This window comes from Heterodontus francisci, unplaced genomic scaffold (genome assembly GCF_036365525.1).
Source record: "Heterodontus francisci isolate sHetFra1 unplaced genomic scaffold, sHetFra1.hap1 HAP1_SCAFFOLD_922, whole genome shotgun sequence".
Taxonomy (NCBI): Eukaryota; Metazoa; Chordata; class Chondrichthyes; order Heterodontiformes; family Heterodontidae; genus Heterodontus; species Heterodontus francisci.
In genome coordinates this window covers 1-17860 of record NW_027142176.1, presented here as the reverse complement: position 1 = coordinate 17860, position 17860 = coordinate 1, and the positions used below count along the sequence as shown (strand labels likewise).

The 17860-nt window shown below is 47.0% G+C and overlaps 1 protein-coding gene across 1 annotated transcript in view; it reads left to right on the top strand.

Annotated features, from left to right (window-relative positions):
- LOC137366713 (receptor-type tyrosine-protein phosphatase eta-like) overlaps positions 1–17583 on the top strand; it is a gene marked incomplete at both ends in the record, with an annotated part of 278322 nt that extends 260739 nt beyond the window's left edge. The window contains 3 exons of the mRNA XM_068028378.1: positions 15706–15803; positions 16713–16841; positions 17432–17583. Of these exons, the coding sequence (XP_067884479.1) occupies positions 15706–15803; positions 16713–16841; positions 17432–17583 (379 nt within the window). The remainder of the gene's footprint in view (positions 1–15705; positions 15804–16712; positions 16842–17431) is intronic.
- Between the last annotated feature and the right edge of the window lie 277 nt (positions 17584–17860).

The following is a 17860-nucleotide window of genomic DNA, read 5'->3' as shown; positions in this document are numbered from 1 at the left end:
CTGTCTCTACGGTTTATTCTTTCTCTCTCCTCCGGTTTATTCTCTCTCTCTCCTCCAGTTTATTCTCTCTCTCTGCTCCAGTTTATTCTCTCTCTCTCTACGGTTTATTCTCTCTCTCTCCTCCAGTTTATTCTCTCTCTCTGCTCCAGTTTATTCTCTCTCTCTCTGCGGTTTATTCTCTCTCTCTCCTCCGGTTTATTCTCTCTCTTTGCTCCTGTTTATTCTCTCTCTCTGTTCCGGTTTATTCTCTCTCTCTGCTCCGGATAATTCTCTCTCTCTGTTCCGGTTCATTCTCTCTCTCTGCTCCGGATTATTCTCTCTCTCTGCTCCGGTTTATTCTCTCTCTCTCTCCGGTTTATTCGCTCTCTCTCCTCCGGTTTATTCTCTCTCTCTCCTCCGGTTTATTCTCTCTCTCTATCCGGTTTATTCTCTCTCTCTGCTCCGGTTCATTCTCTCTCTCTCCTCCGGTTTATTCCCTCTCTCTCCTCCAGTTTATTCTCTCTCTCTCTGCTCAGGTTTATTCTCTCTCTCTGTTCCGGTTTATTCTCTCTCTCTGCTCCGGTTTATTCTCTCTCTCTGCTCAGGTTTATTCTCTCTCTCTCTACGGTTTATTCTCTCTCGCTCTACGGTTTATTCTCTCTCTCTGCTCCGGTTTATACTCTCTCTCTCTCCTCCGGTTTATTCTCTCTCTCTGCTCCGGTTTATACTCTCTCTCTCTCCTCCGGTTTATTCTCTCTCTCTGCTCCGGTTTATTCTCTCTCTCTGCTCCAGTTTGTTCTCTCTTTCTCCTCCGGTTTATTCTCTCTTTCTCCTCCGGTTTATTCTCTCTTTCTCTATGGTTTATTCTCTCTCTCTCCTCTGGTTTATTCTCTCTCTCTGCTCCGGTTTATTCTCTCTGTCTCTACGGTTTATTCTCTCTCTCTCCTCCAGTTTATTCTCTCTCTCTTCTGCAGTTTATTCTCTCTCTCTCTCCGTTTTATTCTCTCTCTCTGCTGCAGTTTATTCTCTCTCCCTGCTGCAGTTTATTCTCTCTCTCTCTCCGGTTTATTCTCTCTCTCTGCTGCAGTTTATTCTCTCTGTCTCTACGGTTTATTCTCTCTCTCTCCTCCAGTTTATTCTCTCTCTCTGCTGCAGTTTATTCTCTCTCTCTGCTCCGGTTTATTCTCTCTCTCTCTACGGTTTATTCTCTCTCTCTCCTCCAGTTTATTCTCTCTCTCTGCTGCAGTTTATTCTCTCTCTCTCTACGGTTTATTCTCTCTCTCTCCTCTGGTTTATTCTCTCTCTCTGCTCCTGTTTATTCTCTCTCTCTCTACGGTTTATTCTCTCTCTCTGTTCCGGTTTATTCTCTCTCTCTGCTCCGGATTATTCTCTCTCTCTGCTCCGGTTTATTCTCTGCTCCGGTTTATTCTCTCTCTCTCCGGTTTATTCTCTCTGTCTGCTCCGGTTTATTCTCTCTCTCTCCTCCGGATTATTCTCTCTCTCTGCTCCGGTTTATTCTCTCTCTCTGCTCCGGTTGATTCTCTCTCTCTCCAGTTTATTCTCTCTCTCTGTCTGGTTTATTCTCTCTCTCTGTCCGGTTTATTCTCTCTCTCTGCTCCGGATTATTCTTTCTCTCTGCTCCGGTTGATTCTCTGCTCTGGTTTATTCTCTCTCTGCTCCGGATTATTCTCTCTGTCTCTCCGGTTTATTCTCTGTCTCTGCTCCGGATTATTCTCTCTCTCTCCGGTTTATTCTCTCTCTCTCCTCCGGTTTATTCTCTCTCTCTCTCCGGTTTATTCTCTCTCTCTCCTCCAGTTTATTCTCTCTCTCTTCTGCAGTTTATTCTCTCTCTCTCTCCGTTTTATTCTCTCTCTCTGCTCCGGTTTATTCTCTCTCTCTCTCCGGTTTATTCTCTCTCTCTGCTCCGGTTTATTCTCTCTCTCTCTCCGGTTTATTCTCTCTCTCTCCTCCGGTTTATTCTCTCTCTCTATCCGGTTTATTCTCTCTCTCTCCTCCGGTTTATTCTCTCTCTCTGCTCCGGTTTATTCTCTCTCTCTGCTCCAGTTTGTTCTCTCTTTCTCCTCCGGTTTATTCTCTCTTTCTCCTCCGGTTTATTCTCTCTTTCTCTATGGTTTATTCTCTCTCTCTCCTCTGGTTTATTCTCTCTCTCTGCTCCGGTTTATTCTCTCTGTCTCTACGGTTTATTCTCTCTCTCTCCTCCAGTTTATTCTCTCTCTCTTCTGCAGTTTATTCTCTCTCTCTCTCCGTTTTATTCTCTCTCTCTGCTCCGGTTTATTCTCTCTCTCTCTCCGGTTTATTCTCTCTCTCTGCTCCGGTTTATTCTCTCTCTCTCTCCGGTTTATTCTCTCTCTCTCCTCCGGTTTATTCTCTCTCTCTATCCGGTTTATTCTCTCTCTCTCCTCCGGTTTATTCTCTCTCTCTGCTCCGGTTCATTCTCTCTCTCTCCTCCGGTTTATTCTCTCTCTCTCTGCTCAGGTTTATTCTCTCTCTCTCTACGGTTTATTCTCTCTCGCTCTACGGTTTATTCTCTCTCTCTGCTCCGGTTTATTCTCTCTCTCTCTGCTCAGGTTTATTCTCTCTCTCTCTACGGTTTATTCTCTCTCGCTCTACGGTTTATTCTCTCTCTCTGCTCCGGTTTATTCTCTCTCTCTCTGCTCAGGTTTATTCTCTCTCTCTCTACGGTTTATTCTCTCTCTCTCCTCCGGTTTATTCTCTCTCTCTCCTCCGGTTTATTCTCTCTCTCTCTGCTCAGGTTTATTCTCTCTCTCTCTACGGTTTATTCTCTCTCGCTCTACGGTTTATTCTCTCTCTCTGCTCCGGTTTATACTCTCTCTCTCCTCCGGTTTATTCTCTCTCTCTGCTCCGGTTTATTCTCTCTCTCTGCTCCAGTTTGTTCTCTCTTTCTCCTCCGGTTTGTTCTCTCTTTCTCCTCCGGTTTATTCTCTCTTTCTCTACGGTTTATTCTCTCTCTCTCCTCCGGTTTATTCTCTCTCTCTCCTCCAGTTTATTCTCTCTCTCTTCTGCAGTTAATTCTCCCTCTCTCTCCGTTTTATTCTCTCACTCTGCTCCGGATTATTCTCTCTCTATCTCTGGTATATTCTCTCTCTCTTCTCTAGTTTATTCTCTGCTCTGGTTTATTCTCTCTCTCTCCGGATTATTCTCTCTCTCTCTCTCCGTTTTATTCTCTCTCTCTTCTCTAGTTTATTCTCTGCTCTGGTTTATTCTCTCTCTGCTCCGGATTATTCTCTCTCTCTTCTCTAGTTTATTCTCAGCTCTGGTTTATTCTCTCTCTGCTCCGGATTATTCTCTCTCTCTCTCCGGTTTATTCTCTCTCTCTGCTCCGGTTTATTCTCTTCCTCTCTCCGGTTTATTCTCTCTCTCTCCTCCGGTTTATTCTCTCTCTCTCTCCGGTTTATTCTCTCTCTCTGCTCCAGTTTATTCTCTCTCTCTGCTCCGGATTATTCTCTCTGTCTCTCCGGTTTATTCTCTCTCTCTCCTCCAGTTTATTCTCTCTCTCTTCTGCAGTTTAGTCTCTCTCTCTCTCCGTTTTATTCTCTCTCTCTGCTCCGGTTTATTCTCTCTCTCTCTCCGGTTTATTCTCTCTCTCTCCTCCCGTTTATTCTCTCTCTCTCTCTGGTTTATTCTCTCTCTCTCCTCTGGTTTATTCTCTCTCTCTCCTCCGGTTTATTCTCTCTCTCTGCTCCGGTTCATTCTCTCTCTCTCCTCCGGTTTATTCTCTCTCTCTCCTCCAGTTTATTCTCTCTCTCTCTGCTCAGGTTTATTCTCTCTCTCTCTACGGTTTATTCTCTCTCTCTCCTCCGGTTTATTCTCTCTCTCTGCTGCAGTTTATTCTCTCTCTCTGCTCCGGTTTATTCTCTCTCGCTCTACGGTTTATTCTCTCTCTCTGCTCCGGTTTATTCTCTCTCTCTCCTCCAGTTTATTCTCTCTCTCTGCTCCGGTTTATACTCTCTCTCTGCTCCGGTTTATTCTCTCTCTCTCCTCCAGTTTGTTCTCTCTTTCTCCTCCGGTTTATTCTCTCTCGCTCTACGGTTTATTCTCTCTCTCTGCTCCGGTTTATTCTCTCTCTGCTCCGGTTTATTCTCTCTCTCTGCTCCGGTTTATTCTCTCTCTCTGCTCCGGTTTATACTCTCTCTCTGCTCCGGTTTATTCTCTCTCTCTGCTCCGGTTTATTCTCTCTCTCTGCTCCGGTTTATACTCTCTCTCTGCTCCGGTTTATTCTCTCTCTCTGCTCCGGTTTATTCTCTCTCTCTGCTCCGGTTTATACTCTCTCTCTGCTCCGGTTTATTCTCTCTCTCTGCTCCGGTTTATACTCTCTCTCTCCTCCGGTTTATTCTCTCTCGCTCTACGGTTTATTCTCTCTCTCTGCTCCGGTTTATTCTCTCTCTCTGCTCCGGTTTATTCTCTCTCTCTGCTCCGGTTTATACTCTCTCTCTGCTCCGGTTTATTCTCTCTCTCTGCTCCGGTTTATTCTCTCTCTCTGCTCCGGTTTATACTCTCTCTCTGCTCCGGTTTATTCTCTCTCTCTGCTCCGGTTTATTCTCTCTCTCTGCTCCGGTTTATACTCTCTCTCTCCTCCGGTTTATTCTCTCTCGCTCTACGGTTTATTCTCTCTCTCTGCTCCGGTTTATTCTCTCTCTCTGCTCCGGTTTATTCTCTCTCTCTGCTCCGGTTTATACTCTCTCTCTGCTCCGGTTTATTCTCTCTCTCTGCTCCGGTTTATTCTCTCTCTCTGCTCCGGTTTATACTCTCTCTCTGCTCCGGTTTATACTCTCTCTCTGCTCCGGTTTATTCTCTCTCTCTGCTCCGGTTTATACTCTCTCTCTGCTCCGGTTTATTCTCTCTCTCTGCTCCGGTTTATACTCTCTCTCTGCTCCGGTTTATTCTCTCTCTCTGCTCCGGTTTATACTCTCTCTCTGCTCCGGTTTATTCTCTCTCTCTGCTCCGGTTTATACTCTCTCTCTGCTCCGGTTTATTCTCTCTCTCTGCTCCGGTTTATTCTCTCTCTCTGCTCCGGTTTATACTCTCTCTCTGCTCCGGTTTATTCTCTCTCTCTGCTCCGGTTTATACTCTCTCTCTGCTCCGGTTTATTCTCTCTCTCTGCTCCGGTTTATACTCTCTCTCTCCTCCGGTTTATTCTCTCTCTCTGCTCCGGTTTATTCTCTCTCTCTGCTCCGGTTTATACTCTCTCTCTGCTCCGGTTTATTCTCTCTCTCTCCTCCGGTTTATACTCTCTCTCTGCTCCGGTTTATTCTCTCTCTCTGCTCCGGTTTATACTCTCTCTCTGCTCCGGTTTATACTCTCTCTCTGCTCCGGTTTATACTCTCTCTCTGCTCCGGTTTATTCTCTCTCTCTGCTCCGGTTTATTCTCTCTCTCTGCTCCGGTTTATACTCTCTCTCTCCTCCGGTTTATTCTCTCTCTCTGCTCCGGTTTATTCTCTCTCTCTGCTCCGGTTTATACTCTCTCTCTGCTCCGGTTTATTCTCTCTCTCTGCTCCGGTTTATACTCTCTCTCTGCTCCGGTTTATTCTCTCTCTCTGCTCCGGTTTATACTCTCTCTCTGCTCCGGTTTATTCTCTCTCTCTGCTCCGGTTTATTCTCTCTCTCTGCTCCGGTTTATTCTCTCTCTCTCCTCCGGTTTATACTCTCTCTCTGCTCCGGTTTATTCTCTCTCTGCTCCGGTTTATTCTCTCTCTGCTCCGGTTTATTCTCTCTCTCTGCTCCGGTTTATTCTCTCTCTCTGCTCCGGTTTATTCTCTCTCTCTGCTCCGGTTTATTCTCTCTCTCTGCTCCGGTTTATACTCTCTCTCTGCTCCGGTTTATTCTCTCTCTCTGCTCCGGTTTATTCTCTCTCTCTGCTCCGGTTTATACTCTCTCTCTGCTCCGGTTTATTCTCTCTCTCTGCTCCGGTTTATTCTCTCTCTCTCCTCTGGTTTATTCTCTCTCTCTGCTCCGGTTTATTCTCTCTCTCTTCTGCAGTTTATTCTCTCTCTCTCTCTCCGGTTTATTCTCTCTCTCTCCTCCATTTTATTCTCTCTCTCTTCTGCAGTTTATTCTCTCTCTCTCTCTGGTTTATTCTCTCTCTCTCCTCCCGTTTATTCTCTCTCTCTCCTCCGGTTTATTCTCTCTCTCTCTCCGGTTTATTCTCTCTCTCTCCGGTTTATTCTCTCTCTCTCCTCCGGTTTATTCTCTCTCTCTGCTCCGGTTCATTCTCTCTCTCTCCTCCGGTTTATTCTCTCTCTCTCCTCCAGTTTATTCTCTCTCTCTCTGCTCAGGTTTATTCTCTCTCTCTCTACGGTTTATTCTCTCTCGCTCTACGGTTTATTCTCTCTCTCTGCTCCGGTTTATACTCTCTCTCTCCTCCGGTTTATTCTCTCTCTCTGCTCCGGTTTATTCTCTCTCTCTGCTCCAGTTTGTTCTCTCTTTCTCCTCCGGTTTGTTCTCTCTTTCTCCTCCGGTTTATTCTCTCTTTCTCTATGGTTTATTCTCTCTCTCTGCTGCAGTTTATTCTCTCTGTCTCTACGGTTTATTCTCTCTCTCTCCTCTGGTTTATTCTCTCTCTCTGCTGCAGTTTATTCTCTCTCTCTGCTCCGGTTTATTCTCTCTCGCTCTACGGTTTATTCTCTCTCTCTGCTCCGGTTTATACTCTCTCTCTCCTCCGGTTTATTCTCTCTCTCTGCTCCGGTTTATTCTCTCTCTCTGCTCCGGTTTATTCTCTCTTTCTCTATGGTTTATTCTCTCTCTCTCCTCTGGTTTATTCTCTCTCTCTGCTCCGGTTTATTCTCTCTGTCTCTACGGTTTATTCTCTCTCTCTCCTCCATTTTATTCTCTCTCTCTTCTGCAGTTTATTCTCTCTCTCTCTCTCCGGTTTATTCTCTCTCTCTCCTCCATTTTATTCTCTTTCTCTTCTGCAGTTTATTCTCTCTCTCTCTCCGGTTTATTCTCTCTCTCTCCTCCGGTTTATTCTCTCTCTCTCCTCCGGTTTATTCTCTCTCTCTGCTCCGGTTCATTCTCTCTCTCTCCTCTGGTTTATTCTCTCTCTCTCCTCCAGTTTATTCTCTCTCTCTCTGCTCAGGTTTATTCTCTCTCTCTCTACGGTTTATTCTCTCTCGCTCTACGGTTTATTCTCTCTCTCTGCTACGGTTTATACTCTCTCTCTCCTCCGGTTTATTCTCTCTCTCTGCTCCGGTTTATTCTCTCTCTCTGCTCCAGTTTGTTCTCTCTTTCTCCTCCGGTTTGTTCTCTCTTTCTCCTCCGGTTTATTCTCTCTTTCTCTATGGTTTATTCTCTCTCTCTGCTGCAGTTTATTCTCTCTGTCTCTACGGTTTATTCTCTCTCTCTCCTCTGGTTTATTCTCTCTCTCTGCTGCAGTTTATTCTCTCTCTCTGCTCCGGTTTATTCTCTCTCTCTCTACGGTTTATTCTCTCTCTCTCCTCCAGTTTATTCTCTCTCTCTGCTGCAGTTTATTCTCTCTCTCTCTACGGTTTATTCTCTCTCTCTCCTCTGGTTTATTCTCTCTCTCTGCTCCTGTTTATTCTCTCTCTCTCTACGGTTTATTCTCTCTCTCTGCTCCGGTTTATTCTCTCTCTCTCTCCGGTTTATTCTCTCTCTCTGTTCCGGTTTATTCTCTCTCTCTGCTCCGGATTATTCTCTCTCTCTGTTCCGGTTTATTCTCTCTCTCTGCTCCGGATTATTCTCTCTCTCTGCTCCGGTTTATTCTCTGCTCTGGTTTATTATCTCTCTGCTCCTGTTTATTCTCTGCTCCGGTTTATTCTCTCTCTCTCCGGTTTATTCTCTCTGTCTGCTCCGGTTTATTCTCTCTCTCTCCTCCGGATTATTCTCTCTCTCTGCTCCGGATTATTCTTTCTCTCTGCTCCGGTTGATTCTCTGCTCTGGTTTATTCTCTCTCTGCTTCGGATTATTGTCTCTGTCTCTCCGGTTTATTATCTCTCTGCTCCGGATTATTCTCTCTCTCTCTCCGGTTTATTCTCTCTCTCTGCTCCGGTTTATTCTCTTCCTCTCTCCGGTTTATTCTCTCTCTCTCCTCCGGTTTATTCTCTCTCTCTCTCCGGTTTATTCTCTCTCTCTGCTCCAGTTTATTCTCTCTCTCTGCTCCGGATTATTCTCTCTGTCTCTCCGGTTTATTCTCTCTCTCTCCTCCAGTTTATTCTCTCTCTCTTCTGCAGTTTATTCTCTCTCTCTCTCCGTTTTATTCTCTCTCTCTGCTCCGGTTTATTCTCTCTCTCTCTCCGGTTTATTCTCTCTCTCTCCTCCCGTTTATTCTCTCTCTCTCTCTGGTTTATTCTCTCTCTCTCCTCTGGTTTATTCTCTCTCTCTCCTCCGGTTTATTCTCTCTCTCTGCTCCGGTTCATTCTCTCTCTCTCCTCCGGTTTATTCTCTCTCTCTCCTCCAGTTTATTCTCTCTCTCTCTGCTCAGGTTTATTCTCTCTCTCTCTACGGTTTATTCTCTCTCGCTCTACGGTTTATTCTCTCTCTCTGCTCCGGTTTATACTCTCTCTCTCCTCCGGTTTATTCTCTCTCTCTGCTCCGGTTTATTCTCTCTCTCTGCTCCGGTTTATTCTCTCTTTCTCTATGGTTTATTCTCTCTCTCTCCTCTGGTTTATTCTCTCTCTCTGCTCCGGTTTATTCTCTCTGTCTCTACGGTTTATTCTCTCTCTCTCCTCCATTTTATTCTCTCTCTCTTCTGCAGTTTATTCTCTCTCTCTCTCTCCGGTTTATTCTCTCTCTCTCCTCCATTTTATTCTCTCTCTCTTCTGCAGTTTATTCTCTCTCTCTTTCCGGTTTATTCTCTCTCTCTCCTCCCGTTTATTCTCTCTCTCTCCTCCGGTTTATTCTCTCTCTCTGCTCCGGTTCATTCTCTCTCTCTCCTCCGGTTTATTCTCTCTCTCTCCTCCAGTTTATTCTCTCTCTCTCTGCTCAGGTTTATTCTCTCTCTCTCTACGGTTTATTCTCTCTCGCTCTACGGTTTATTCTCTCTCTCTGCTCCGGTTTATACTCTCTCTCTCCTCCGGTTTATTCTCTCTCTCTGCTCCGGTTTATTCTCTCTCTCTGCTCCAGTTTGTTCTCTCTTTCTCCTCCGGTTTGTTCTCTCTTTCTCCTCCGGTTTATTCTCTCTTTCTCTATGGTTTATTCTCTCTCTCTGCTGCAGTTTATTCTCTCTGTCTCTACGGTTTATTCTCTCTCTCTCCTCTGGTTTATTCTCTCTCTCTGCTGCAGTTTATTCTCTCTCTCTGCTCCGGTTTATTCTCTCTCGCTCTACGGTTTATTCTCTCTCTCTGCTCCGGTTTATACTCTCTCTCTCCTCCGGTTTATTCTCTCTCTCTGCTCCGGTTTATTCTCTCTCTCTGCTCCGGTTTATTCTCTCTTTCTCTATGGTTTATTCTCTCTCTCTCCTCTGGTTTATTCTCTCTCTCTGCTCCGGTTTATTCTCTCTGTCTCTACGGTTTATTCTCTCTCTCTCCTCCATTTTATTCTCTCTCTCTTCTGCAGTTTATTCTCTCTCTCTCTCTCCGGTTTATTCTCTCTCTCTCCTCCATTTTATTCTCTCTCTCTTCTGCAGTTTATTCTCTCTCTCTCTCCGGTTTATTCTCTCTCTCTCCTCCCGTTTATTCTCTCTCTCTCCTCCGGTTTATTCTCTCTCTCTGCTCCGGTTCATTCTCTCTCTCTCCTCTGGTTTATTCTCTCTCTCTCCTCCAGTTTATTCTCTCTCTCTCTGCTCAGGTTTATTCTCTCTCTCTCTACGGTTTATTCTCTCTCGCTCTACGGTTTATTCTCTCTCTCTGCTACGGTTTATACTCTCTCTCTCCTCCGGTTTATTCTCTCTCTCTGCTCCGGTTTATTCTCTCTCTCTGCTCCAGTTTGTTCTCTCTTTCTCCTCCGGTTTGTTCTCTCTTTCTCCTCCGGTTTATTCTCTCTTTCTCTATGGTTTATTCTCTCTCTCTGCTGCAGTTTATTCTCTCTGTCTCTACGGTTTATTCTCTCTCTCTCCTCTGGTTTATTCTCTCTCTCTGCTGCAGTTTATTCTCTCTCTCTGCTCCGGTTTATTCTCTCTCGCTCTACGGTTTATTCTCTCTCTCTGCTCCGGTTTATACTCTCTCTCTCCTCCGGTTTATTCTCTCTCTCTGCTCCGGTTTATTCTCTCTCTCTGCTCCGGTTTATTCTCTCTTTCTCTATGGTTTATTCTCTCTCTCTCCTCTGGTTTATTCTCTCTCTCTGCTCCGGTTTATTCTCTCTGTCTCTACGGTTTATTCTCTCTCTCTCCTCCATTTTATTCTCTCTCTCTTCTGCAGTTTATTCTCTCTCTCTCTCTCCGGTTTATTCTCTCTCTCTCCTCCATTTTATTCTCTCTCTCTTCTGCAGTTTATTCTCTCTCTCTCTCCGGTTTATTCTCTCTCTCTCCTCCCGTTTATTCTCTCTCTGTCCTCCGATTTATTCTCTCTCTCTGCTCCGGTTCATTCTCTCTCTCTCCTCTGGTTTATTCTCTCTCTCTCCTCCAGTTTATTCTCTCTCTCTCTGCTCAGGTTTATTCTCTCTCTCTCTACGGTTTATTCTCTCTCGCTCTACGGTTTATTCTCTCTCTCTGCTACGGTTTATACTCTCTCTCTCCTCCGGTTTATTCTCTCTCTCTGCTCCGGTTTATTCTCTCTCTCTGCTCCAGTTTGTTCTCTCTTTCTCCTCCGGTTTGTTCTCTCTTTCTCCTCCGGTTTATTCTCTCTGTCTCTACGGTTTATTCTCTCTCTCTCCTCTGGTTTATTCTCTCTCTCTGCTGCAGTTTATTCTCTCTCTCTGCTCCGGTTTATTCTCTCTCTCTCTACGGTTTATTCTCTCTCTCTCCTCCAGTTTATTCTCTCTCTCTGCTGCAGTTTATTCTCTCTCTCTCTACGGTTTATTCTCTCTCTCTGCTCCGGTTTATTCTCTCTCTCTCTCCGGTTTATTCTCTCTCTCTGTTCCGGTTTATTCTCTCTCTCTGCTCCGGATTATTCTCTCTCTCTGTTCCGGTTTATTCTCTCTCTCTGCTCCGGATTATTCTCTCTCTCTGCTCCGGTTTATTCTCTGCTCTGGTTTATTATCTCTCTGCTCCTGTTTATTCTCTGCTCCGGTTTATTCTCTCTCTCTCCGGTTTATTCTCTCTGTCTGCTCCGGTTTATTCTCTCTCTCTCCTCCGGATTATTCTCTCTCTCTGCTCCGGTTTATTCTCTCTCTCTGCTCCGGTTTATTCTCTCTCTCTCCAGTTTATTCTCTCTCTCTCTCTGGTTTATTCTCTCTCTCTCACCGGTTTATTCTCTCTCTCTGCTCCGGATTATTCTTTCTCTCTGCTCCGGTTGATTCTCTGCTCTGGTTTATTCTCTCTCTGCTCCGGATTATTCTCTCTGTCTCTCCGGTTTATTCTCTCTCTCTGCTCCGGATTATTCTCTTTCTCTCTCCGGTTTATTCTCTCTCTCTCCTCCGGTTTATTCTCTCTCTCTCTCCGGTTTATTCTCTCTCTCTGCTCCGGTTTATTCTCTCTCTCTGCTCCGGATTATTCTCTCTTTCTCTCCGGTTTATTCTCTCTCTCTCCTCCAGTTTATTCTCTCTCTCATCTGCAGTTTATTCTCTCTCTCTCTCCGTTTTATTCTCTCTCTCTGCTCCGGTTTATTCTCTCTCTCTCTCCGGTTTATTCTCTCTCTCTGCTCCGGTTTATTCTCTCTCTCTCTCCGGTTTATTCTCTCTCTCTCCTTCGGTTTATTCTCTCTCTCTCCTCCGGTTTATTCTCTCTCTCTATCCGGTTTATTCTCTCTCTCTCCTCGGGTTTATTCTCTCTCTCTCCTCCGGTTTATTCTCTCTCTCTGCTCCGGTTCATTCTCTCTCTCTCCTACGGTTTATTCTCTCTCTCTCTGCTCAGGTTTATTCTCTCTCTCTCTACGGTTTATTCTCTCTCGCTCTACGGTTTATTCTCTCTCTCTGCTCCGGTTTATACTCTCTCTCTCCTCCGGTTTATTCTCTCTTTCTCCTCCGGTTTGTTCTCTCTTTCTCCTCCGGTTTATTCTCTCTTTCTCTACGGTTTATTCTCTCTCTCTCCTCCGGTTTATTCTCTCTCTCTCCTCCAGTTTATTCTCTCTCTCTTCTGCAGTTAATTCTCTCTCTCTCTCTCCGTTTTATTCTCTCACTCTGCTCCGGTTTATTCTCTCTCTATCTCCGGTATATTCTCTCTCTCTGCTCCGGTTTATTCTCTCTCTGCTCCGGATTATTCTCTCTCTCTTCTCTAGTTTATTCTCTGCTCTGGTTTATTCTCTCTCTGCTCCGGATTATTCTCTCTCTCTTCTCTAGTTTATTCTCAGCTCTGGTTTATTCTCTCTCTGCTCCGGATTATTCTCTCTCTCTCTCCGGTTTATTTTCTCTCTCTGCTCCGGTTTATTCTCTTCCTCTCTCCGGTTTATTCTCTCTCTCTCCTCCGGTTTATTCTCTCTCTCTCTCCGGTTTATTCTCTCTCTCTGCTCCGGTTTATTCTCTCTCTGTGCTCCGGATTATTCTCTCTGTCTCTCCGGTTTATTCTCTCTCTCTCCTCCAGTTTATTCTCTCTCTCTTCTGCAGTTTATTCTCTCTCTCTCTCCGTTTTATTCTCTCTCTCTGCTCCGGTTTATTCTCTCTCTCTCCCCGGTTTATTCTCTCTCTCTCCTCCCGTTTATTCTCTCTCTCTCTCTGGTTTATTCTCTCTCTCTCCTCCGGTTTATTCTCTCTCTCTCCTCCGGTTTATTCTCTCTCTCTGCTCCGGTTCATTCTCTCTCTCTCCTCCGGTTTATTCTCTCTCTCTCCTCCAGTTTATTCTCTCTCTCTCTGCTCAGGTTTATTCTCTCTCTCTCTACGGTTTATTCTCTCTCGCTCTACGGTTTATTCTCTCTCTCTGCTCCGGTTTATACTCTCTCTCTCCTCCGGTTTATTCTCTCTCTCTGCTCCGGTTTATTCTCTCTCTCTGCTCCAGTTTGTTCTCTCTTTCTCCTCCGGTTTGTTCTCTCTTTCTCATCCGGTTTATTCTCTCTTTCTCTATGGTTTATTCTCTCTCTCTCCTCTGGTTTATTCTCTCTCTCTGCTCCGGTTTATTCTCTCTGTCTCTACGGTTTATTCTCTCTCTCTCCTCCATTTTATTCTCTCTCTCTTCTGCAGTTTATTCTCTCTCTCTCTCTCCGGTTTATTCTCTCTCTCTCCTCCATTTTATTCTCTCTCTCTTCTGCAGTTTATTCTCTCTCTCTCTCCGGTTTATTCTCTCTCTCTCCTCCCGTTTATTCTCTCTCTCTCTCCGGTTTATTCTCTCTCTCTCCTCCGGTTTATTCTCTCTCTCTCCTCCGGTTTATTCTCTCTCTCTGCTCCGGTTCATTCTCTCTCTCTCCTCCGGTTTATTCTCTTTCTCTCCTCCAGTTTATTCTCTCTCTCTCTGCTCAGGTTTATTCTCTCTCTCTCTACGTTTTATTCTCTCTCGCTCTACGGTTTATTCTCTCTCTCTGCTCCGGTTTATACTCTCTCTCTCCTCCGGTTTATTCTCTCTCTCTGCTCCGGTTTATTCTCTCTCTCTGCTCCAGTTTGTTCTCTCTTTCTCCTCCGGTTTGTTCTCTCTTTCTCCTCCGGTTTATTCTCTCTTTCTCTATGGTTTATTCTCTCTCTCTCCTCTGGTTTATTCTCTCTCTCTGCTCCGGTTTATTCTCTCTGTCTCTGCGGTTTATTCTCTCTCTCTCCTCCATTTTATTCTCTCTCTCTTCTGCAGTTTATTCTTTCTCTCTCTCCGTTTTATTCTCTCTCTCTGCTGCAGTTTATTCTCTCTCTCTCTCCGGTTTATTCTCTCTCTCTGCTGCAGTTTATTCTCTCTGTCTCTACGGTTTATTCTCTCTCTCTCCTCCAGTTTATTCTCTCTCTCTGCTGCAGTTTATTCTCTCTCTCTCTACGGTTTCTTCTCTCTCTCTCCTCCGGTTTATTCTCTCTCTCTGCTCCTGTTTATTCTCTCTCTCTCTACGGTTTATTCTCTCTCTCTGCTCCGGTTTATTCTCTCTCTCTGCTCCAGTTTGTTCTCTCTTTCTCCTCCGGTTTGTTCTCTCTTTCTCCTCCGGTTTATTCTCTCTTTCTCTACGGTTTATTCTCTCTCTCTCCTCCGGTTTATTCTCTCTCTCTGCTCCGTTTTATTCTCTCTGTCTCTACGGTTTATTCTCTCACTCTCCTCCAGTTTATTCTCTCTCTCTTCTGCAGTTTATTCTCTCTCTCTCTCCGTTTTATTCTCTCTCTCTGCTGCAGTTTATTCTCTCTCTCTGCTGCAGTTTATTCTCTCTCTCTCTCTCTCCGGTTTATTCTCTCTCTCTGCTGCAGTTTAATCTCTCTGTCTCTACGGTTTATTCTCTCTCTCTCCTCCAGTTTATTCTCTCTCTCTCTCCGGTTTATTCTCTCTCTCTCTACGGTTTATTCTCTCTCTCTCCTCCAGTTTATTCTCTCTCTCTGCTGCAGTTTATTCTCTCTCTCTCTACGGTTTATTCTCTCTCTCTCCTCCGGTTTATTCTCTCTCTCTGCTCCGGTTTATTCTCTCTCTCTCTGCGGTTTATTCTCTCTCTCTGTTTTGGTTTATTCTCTCTCTCTGCTCCGGATTATTCTCTCTCTCTGCTCCGGTTTATTCTCTCTCTCTGCTCCGGTTTATTCTCTCTCTCTGTTCTGGTTTATTCTCTCTCTCTGCTCCGGATTATTCTCTCTCTCTGCTCCGGTTTATTCTCTGCTCTGGTTTATTCTCTCTCTCTCCTCCAGTTTATTCTCTCTCTCTGCTGCAGTTTATTCTCTCTCTCTCTAGGGTTTATTCTCTCTCTCTCCTCCGGTTTATTCTCTCTCTCTCTCCGGTTTATTCTCTCTGTCTCCGGTTTATTCTCCCTCTCTGCTCCGGTTTATTCTCTCTCTCTGCTCCGGTTTATTCTCTCTCTCTGCTCCGGTTTATTCTCTCTGTCTCCGGTTTATTCTCCCTCTCTGCTCCGGTTTATTCTCTCTCTGCTCCGGTTTATTCTCTCTCTCTCCGGTTTATTCACTCTCTCTGCTCCGGTTTATTCTCTCTCTCTGCTCCGGTTTATTCTCTCGTCTCTCCTCCGGTTTATTCTCTCTCTCTGCTCCGGTTTATTCTCTCTCTCCTCCGGTTTATTCTCTCTCTCCTCCGGTTTATTCTCTCTCTCTGCGCCGGTTTATTCTCTGTCTCTGTCTCCGGTTTATTCTCTCTCTCTCCGGTTTATTCTCTCTGCTCCGGTTTATTCTCTCTCTCTGCTCCGGTTTATTCTCTCTCTCTCCTCCGGTTTATTCTCTCTCTCTGTCTCCGGTTTATTCTCTCTCTCTGCTCCGGTTTATTCTCTCTCTCTCCTCCGGTTTATTCTCTCTCTCTGTCTCCGGTTTATTCTCTCTCTCTCTCCGGTTTATTCTCTCTGCTCCGGGTTTATTCTCTCTCTCTGTCTCCGGTTTATTCTCTCTCTCTCTCCGGTTTATTCTCTCTGCTCCGGTTTATTCTCTCTCTCTGCTCTGGTTTATTCTCTCTCTCTGCTCCTGTTTATTCTCTCTCTCCTCCGGTTTATTCTCTCTTTCTGCCCGGTTTATTCTCTGTTCTGGTTTATTCTCTGTTCCGATTCTTGGGTACTTGAGGGTGTCCGGTATCCGAACTTGAATTGTCTCTGATTCTTGCAGGTCCTCTGCTCAACACCATCCGTGATTTCTGGCAGATGATCTGGCAGGAAAATTCCAGCATTATCGTCATGTTAACCAACCTCATCGAGCAGGACAAGGTGAGTGATCCAGGCCCGCTCCCCTTGTTCATGGCCCCTCCCCTTGATCATGGCCCCACCCCTTGATCATGGCCCCTCCCCTTGATCATGGCCCCACCCCTTGATCATGGCCCCTCCACTTGATCATGGCCCCACCCGTTGATCATGGCCCCTCCACTTGATCATGCCCACGCACCTTGATTGTAACCCTGCACCTTAATAATGGCCCAGCCACTTGATAATGGCCCAGCCCCTTGATCATGACCCCCCACCCCTTGTTCATGGCCCCCTCCACTTGATCATGGCCATGCACCTTGATTGTGGCCCCGCCCCCTTGGTAATGGCCCCTCCCCTTGGTAATGGCCCCGCCCTTGATAATGGCCCCACCCCTTGATAATGGCCCAACCCCTTTGATAATGGGCCCCAACCCCTTGATGACCCCGCCCCCTTGATCATCGCCCCACCCCCTTGATCATAGCCCCGCCCCCTTGATCGTAACCCCGCCCTCTTCATCGTGGCCCCGCCCCCCTTGATCGTGGCCCCCACCCCCTTGATCGTGGCCCCCGCCCTTCATCATGGCCCCACCCCCTTGATCATGACCTCACCCCTTGATCATAGCCCCGCCCCCTTGATCATAGACCCCGCCCCTTGATCATAGCCCCGCCCCTTTGATCCTTGCCCCGCCCCTTGATCATAGCCCCGCCCCTTTGATCATAGCCCCGCCCCCTTGATCATAGCCCCGCGCCTTGATCGTGGCCCCATCCCTTGATGGCCCTGACCCTTATTTATGGCCCCGCCCTCTATTTCCCAGCCCTGACCCAGTTACTCCACCCCATCCCCAAACTCTCCTGCCTCTCCAATCTCTGCCGCCCTGACCCCAGTCTTTAAATAGTGATAGCCTGTTTATTGAACACCATCTACTCCTGCCAGGCCAAGTGTGAGCAGTATTGGCCCAATGAGCTTGAGAGTCAGAGCTACGGAGAATTCACTGTCACCTCGACACACCGCGAGAGCCAGAGGACAAAAAGCTTCATCATCCGAAAGCTGCAGCTGATTAAGGTCAGTGGGAAGGGATGGAGGGTTAGTGGAGGGATGGGGTTGGGTGAGTATGTGGATCGAGGGAATGCGGATAGGCAAGAGAAGAGAGCAGTGGGGCAACAGGATAATGGAGGGAGTTGAGGAAAGGGGCGTGGAGGAGGGAAGGGGGAATTGCAGATAGGTATCCAGGAGAGGAGGGGCAAGGATGGGGGGTTTGAGTGGGCAAGGGTTAAGGGCTTTGGGTGGGGGGATGGAGTTGTCCGGAGCTGGGGGTGATAGCCCAAGCTGATGACTGAATGCTGTTTCTTTCTCTCCCTCCCTCCTCCCTTTCGCTCCCTCTCTCCCTCTTGCTCCCTCTCTCCTCCTCTCTCTCTCCCTCCTTCCCCCCGTCTCGCTCCCCTCTCTCCTCTTCTCTCCTCCTCTCTCCTTCTCTCCCTTCCTCCCTCTCTCCCTCCACTCCCTCTCTCCCACTCCCCCTCTCTCCCCCTCCCCCCCCTCTCCTCCCCCCCCCCCTCTCCCTCACCTCCCCCCCTCCCCCCCCTCTCCCCCCCCCCCTCTCTCCCTCCTTCTCTCCCTCCCTCTCTCTCTCTCTCTCTCTCTCTCTCTCTCAGGCTGGATCCCACTCATCCCGGATTGTCCAGCAGTTCCATTACCTGCAGTGGCCGGATCACGGTCTTCCCCGAAGCCCTATCACAATCTACCGGCTCCTCAAAGCCATCAACCAGACGATCCCTCACTCCGGCCCCATAGTCATCCACTGCAGGTGAGAGCAGGCTGCTGCGACTGGGAGGGGCTGAGGGGGTTGACCCCAGAAACTGGGGTTGTGGGAGGGGAATTCCCCCCCAGGCACTATGGTCGGGGGGATAACCCCCGGGGACTGGGGTGGGAGGGGGAACCCCCGGGGACTGGGGTGGGAGGGATAACCCCCCGGGGACTGGGGTGGGAGAGGTAACCCCCCGGGGACAGGGGTTAGGGGGTAACCCCCGGGGACTGGGGTGGGCTGGGGAACCCCCGGGGACTGGGGTGGGGGGGAGCCCCTA